Below are 5,830 nucleotides of genomic sequence, written 5' to 3' on the forward strand. Positions count from 1 at the left end.
TGGTTTCCAATTTTTTTCTGTTTCTCCGATGTAGAATTCTTTGCAGTTATTGCATGTTATTTTTGTAAATGATGTTGGTATTGCTTGATTCTAAATAATTTTTTAGTACCGACATATCTCTTCTAAGCCGTGCAACAGTATCCTATCATGTGACCTCTTTGTTCCATATTGTATATATATAAATATATATGTGTGTGTGTCAGTGTAAACTACTTGCATCTGATGATGACAAAACCTTGTTGAAACGTTGTACATTTACTGTTATGTTAAACTCATATTAAAGTTTTTCTTCATTACCCATTCATAAGCCATCTCCATACATTATTAATCTTAAGAAAATACTAGCATGTGAGGGTGAAACTTTTATGTAGTACATACCTGCAGCATGCAAGGTACGGGACTTGAATCATGAAAAATAGAGTGAAGCATGGAATATAGTTTGTGCCAGAATAATGAAGAAAAAGGTAAAGTTTTCCCAAAATCTACTCCCAAGATTATGTTATCTCATATCTGAATGCCAGGGTATCCTTCTCAATGCATTTAGTACAGAATCAGTTGTATTCTAAGTTCAGACAGTAAACTTCAGTGTACTGACTTCTTATCACGAGGTCATTATTGTAAACTATTTGTAGAAAAGGACCGACACTGTAATAGGCAACAAACGTTACAGTGATATTTACAAGTACATATATGTCATAAAAAAACTGTAGTAGAATGTTATTTTTTTAAACTTTATAATGAATGCACAAGGCATACAAATGTTTGATAATTTGCAGTAAAACCACTTAACTTAGAACATTGGACATTGCATTGATTTAGTTTGTTTCTTTTTCTTCAGTTTATACATATGAAACAAACTCTAGAAAATGTACCTGTTACTCATACTTGGAAATAGATAAAGAAAAACACAAAAAAACATTTAAGAGAAAAGTATTAAAACCTAAAGGATTTTCCGGTTGAAAGAAATATATGTATGATAAATTTGAACACTAAAAGATAGGGAAAGGAATTGAAGAGTGAAGAAGCAAAGACATCAACTAACAACTAAAGCTGACACCAGATCAGGTCTTTAGTCAATGCTCATTCTACTTATACATAAAAGTTTCAGACAGACTTAATTAACAGTCCATAAACAATGAAACTGATGCTCAGAAATTTTATGTAAGTATCTGTAGCAGTCTAAACTAATATTGTAATCAAATCCTTATAACAAGACAGATGATTATCAGGTCATCATTAGAAATATAAAACTTAACCAGCTGTACCCAGACAATGCCATAAAGATTTTTGTACCATGACCTACTCTTAAGTAAGACCCAAATTGTAGAGATAGTTAACTATATACGTATAAACAAAGGTATTTTATATATAATATTTATTCATTTGCTTTTTTAAAAATTTGAGGTTTTAAAAGTTAGATAGATTTTGCAGGAAATACATTTCTGTTCAATTTACAGCTATTATGAGAACATTTTCCTTGCTTCAAGAGGCTGTTGTCCCATATCTATCAACACTTCTTCCCAAGCTGACAACAAAGCTATTACAAGTTAGCAAGGTAAGATAGTACTAGTTTTATCTTTCATAACACTATTTGCTGCAGTGTCAGGCCTTTCATGTCCCCTAGTGGGACAGCAGTAAGTCTACAGACTTTCAGTGCTAAAATCTGGGGTTCGATTCCCTATGGAGAACACAGCAGACAGTCCAATGTGGCTTTGCTCTTAAAAATAACAGTCTTTTCACAATGAGAAATTAGATTTTTTGTATGAGTTGTATTATTATTTATGTATTAGTTCTCTGTACATTTCCTGTGGTTCATTTTATTTGTAGAATAATGATTTGTTTATTGCATACTCCCAGTTACCCAAAAAAAATTAATTGGAAAAAAATGGTATCTCTCAAAGTAATATATGCATTTGATACTATTTGATGAAGACTGTAAACTTCTAAGAAAAATTTTATTTATTGTATTTTCTTAAATAGATACAAGTTTTGTCCATGATTTTTCCCAAGTTTTGAGGATACTGCTATTAATTGTTCTAATAGGAAGGATCTAGAGTCTTGCCATAAAACTGTCTTGATCCATGAAAATATTGTTTCAATGATTTATTAGCTCAACTTTCTCGTATACAATTTCCTTTTAATAAACCTAGAAACTACAATCAAGGATTCTTATTTAAAAACGTTTTTAACAAATATGTTCATTTGTCTGAAAAATCTGACGAGTGTATACATCTTCAACATTTCATTCATTATTTAAAACCAGTTGAAGCTTTAAGTACTTTTTGTAAATATATCTTTAATATTATTTTTGATGTATTTATTAATCAAAAAAATATTGGTTCTTGTTTTACTAGAGAGGATTTGCTGAATTAGCCAATAAATTGAAGAATAGTTACAAATAATAGTGGGTACATTCCTGATTGTGACTTGAAAATTGTTGATACATCATTATTAATAGTTAATTACTTAGTACATAAACTTCTCCCTTTTGTAATTTGTTTCTTTCTAAATTTATATAGAACCCAAGCAAGCCACATTTTAACCACTATTTATTTGAGACTTTAAGTTTGTCCATTCGAATTGTTTGCAAATCCACTACTAGGGCTGTTTCCACGTTTGAGGAAGCCCTTTTCCCAGTTTTTCAGGAAATTTTGCAGCAGGATGTTCAAGGTAATGATATTTTATTCATAGGTAAAGAGAAAATAAAAATTGGTGTTAAAATTGTAATTTGATGCAATTCAGTATTCATGTTTTTTTCTTGATTTCGCTGTACCCTAAACTGTACAGAGTTGTATAAATTTAAAATATTATTTTCAGGGAATGTTGTTAAATAAAACATTTTTAGACATTAGGCTTTGTCAATAATACATAACAAGTGTGGTTTATAAATGTTTCCTTCTTAGCCAGAAGGTTATCTGTACTGAACATAATCTTTAAGTATTTAATATGAACCTTTGTATCATCTAAAGCATTATTAGTGTTTATTTTATTGAATAGTCATAATAAAATTTTAATTTAATGGATGAAAAGTAGTTGGATAAACATTCCAATTGTTAATGGGTACAAGAAAATATTGGCGTAACCAATCAAATTCTATTTGTCTGTCTTTAGCTTTTTTCTTTTTTTTAAGCAATCTTGTATTTTTTAATAATTAAGTTAATCTAGCTGTGAAGTAGGTGAAACCAAAAACAGATTAATTTGTTACCTATGCAATTATCACAGGAAGTACTGCAGTAGTTAATATTGGCAAAATTTACATAAACAGATTTGTTCATGTCAAAGAATTAAGTGGTTCTAAATGACACAGATTGATGTAACACTGATGTAAACATCTCAGATGTGAGACTGGGCTGGGTGTTAGCATCAACATTTAGTGTAGAACTAAAGGTTGTGTAAAATAACACAGTTTAATGTCATTACCTCCAAATAATATATGTAGAAAAGAATAATTACTGTGAAATGTGTAACTGAGGTTTTTTCTTCATTCTAGAGTTTATTCCTTATGTTTTTCAAATTCTGTCTGTACTGCTGGAGTTCCACAACACATCAGTCCCAGAAACATATATGTCACTTTTCCCATGTCTCCTTTCTCCTGTATTGTGGGAGCGACCTGGAAACATTCATCCATTAGTTAGACTTATACAAGCTTACATTGAAAAGGGAGCTCAGCAGGTGGTATCCACAAACAAACTGGTAAGTAATATCTAGAATGTTTTTGTTTGTATTATATACTCATATATGAACAAAGTAGTTCAGTATGTGATGAAAACACATCTAGTATGTATTGTTACTATTGTAAGAACTTATTTCAAGCAATAATCTTATCCATATTGCAACAAAACATTTCCATTTATCCTTATTAATATTCGTGTTTTTCAGTCTGGATTACTAGGTGTCTTTCAAAAATTGATTGCATCGAAGTCAAATGACCATGAAGGTTTCTACATTATGCAAAGTTTGATCCAGTATTTGAATCCGTAAGTTTTCATTTACTGTGTTCTTGTGGATATTAAAAATTCATAGAAGCATGAAAATAGTTTATGATATGTATATATTATTCATTCATAAGGAATTGAAAATTCTGAAGAAGCAAAGGACTATTCTCTATATGATCTTAATAACATAATTCCTATTGGACTTTACTCAACCTAAAAAATTCTTATTGTTTCAGTCTGACATCAAGAAACCACAGCCAAGGAATAGTTTACAATATTACTTTTTAGTTTCTTGATTAGTTTGTTTTCAAGTAAAGGGGAATTCTGTTGTGTTTGACTGGTTTTTAAATATAAAGAAATTTTAATTATTGAATTTAACAATAGCATAATAATAAAAATAAAATGTATGATGTTGAGGTCTTACTAATATTTCTGCCACAGCTAACAAAACCATTATATGTATCTGTATTACATAGTTATGTTTAATGAACTTGAAAAAGAAATTCTGTTAACAATATAAAGAAATTAAATTTATCAACAAGAAAAGGAGAAGAAGAAAAATATAGCTGTAGCTTAACCCTTTCACCGTCAGTCCCCAATCATTGTCCTTTCTCCATCAGAAAGCATCATAAATTAACAGCAGATTTCTGTGTATTATGCATTATGATATACAAGACACACATTGCATGTCTTGATGTTATTGCATTAGTAACTTAAATATAATTTTGGTAAAAACACAGAGAAAATACAACATTCAGCTGGTATTTCTGTGCATGAGTGGTGTGGGTGCCTCGCGTCGTCTACTGAGGATAGAGAATCTGCTGTCAATGGCACTTAATCTTCTGTCAACTATAGTCACTTTCTGTGGTGAAAAGGTTAAGTAAAGGCCAAAGCATATACGTTAGTATTGAAGTGGGAAAGAACATTAACTTTCTCTGTATTTGTAACTTAATGTAGTGAGCATTTGGCGATGTTTCAGTAATTGCCCATCAGCATCATATTCGAAAGCTTACTACAATGAAAATTTTAAACATAGAAAATCTGTGCAAGTTTTTATTCATCTATGCATTGAACCTTCAGTAACACATTTACTGACAGTTTAATAATTGTTGAAAAACAAATATTTTTGTAGAAAGGATTAAAACTTAACACTAGTACATTATAGTAAGGGACGTTAAGAATTCTCAAATGTAGCATTATAGTTCCTAGTTTCCAAAAAAATATCATAACCCGAGCATATTCAATTGGTGGATCTTTCTTTCTTTGCCCCTGAAGAAGGGTCCACCTTTCAATAATGCTCAGGTCATAGGGTATCACATTCACATCTTTGTGTTAAATTGATTTCTTGAATCTACATGTTTTTCTAACATCATGAATTTCCTATTTTGTGTGTATTTTGAAAAATATTTTGTTGTTAAGAATTCTCAAATGTAGCATTATAGTTCCTAGTTTCCAAAAATATCATAACCCGAGCATATTCAATTGGTGGATCTTTCTTTCTTTGCCCCTGAAGAAGGGTCCACCTTTCAATAATGCTCAGGTCATAGGGTATCACATTCACATCTTTGTGTTAAATTTTGAAACTATTGCTGTGTCCTTTGTTTTTAAAAGTTTAAAATCTCCTTCTAATCCAATATTTTTTTTTTTCAGAGAAGCTCTGGAACAGTATATAAAACAGGTGTTTATTCTGCTTTTCCAAAGGTTACAGAATTCTAAAACAACAAAATATATCAAAGGTAAGAAATGGCAATAGAACAATAAAATATTTGTAAATGTAAGTTTTTAGCTAGTTAGTTCACAGAAGGTTTCCTGGAGTTGTTATAAGAAATTATAAAGAATATACTCTGAAAGACACTTTTGAGTTCTCTCATAAAAAAGCATGGCCAGGTGGTTAA

General features: G+C 30.3%; 1 protein-coding gene across 2 annotated transcripts in view; it reads left to right on the top strand.

Annotated features, from left to right (window-relative positions):
* Window positions 1–5,830, top strand: part of LOC106461566 (exportin-2-like) — a 61,129-nt gene that overhangs the window by 45,767 nt on the left and 9,532 nt on the right. For both annotated transcript variants that reach the window (XM_013921415.2, XM_013921423.2), the window contains exons 18-22: window positions 1,458–1,555; window positions 2,520–2,670; window positions 3,491–3,693; window positions 3,880–3,977; window positions 5,586–5,671. In XM_013921415.2, coding sequence (XP_013776869.1) covers window positions 1,458–1,555; window positions 2,520–2,670; window positions 3,491–3,693; window positions 3,880–3,977; window positions 5,586–5,671 — 636 coding nt within the window. The remainder of the gene's footprint in view (window positions 1–1,457; window positions 1,556–2,519; window positions 2,671–3,490; window positions 3,694–3,879; window positions 3,978–5,585; window positions 5,672–5,830) is intronic.

This window comes from Limulus polyphemus, unplaced genomic scaffold, assembly GCF_000517525.1.
Source record: "Limulus polyphemus unplaced genomic scaffold, Limulus_polyphemus-2.1.2 Scaffold39, whole genome shotgun sequence".
Lineage (NCBI taxonomy): Eukaryota > Metazoa > Arthropoda > Merostomata > Xiphosura > Limulidae > Limulus > Limulus polyphemus.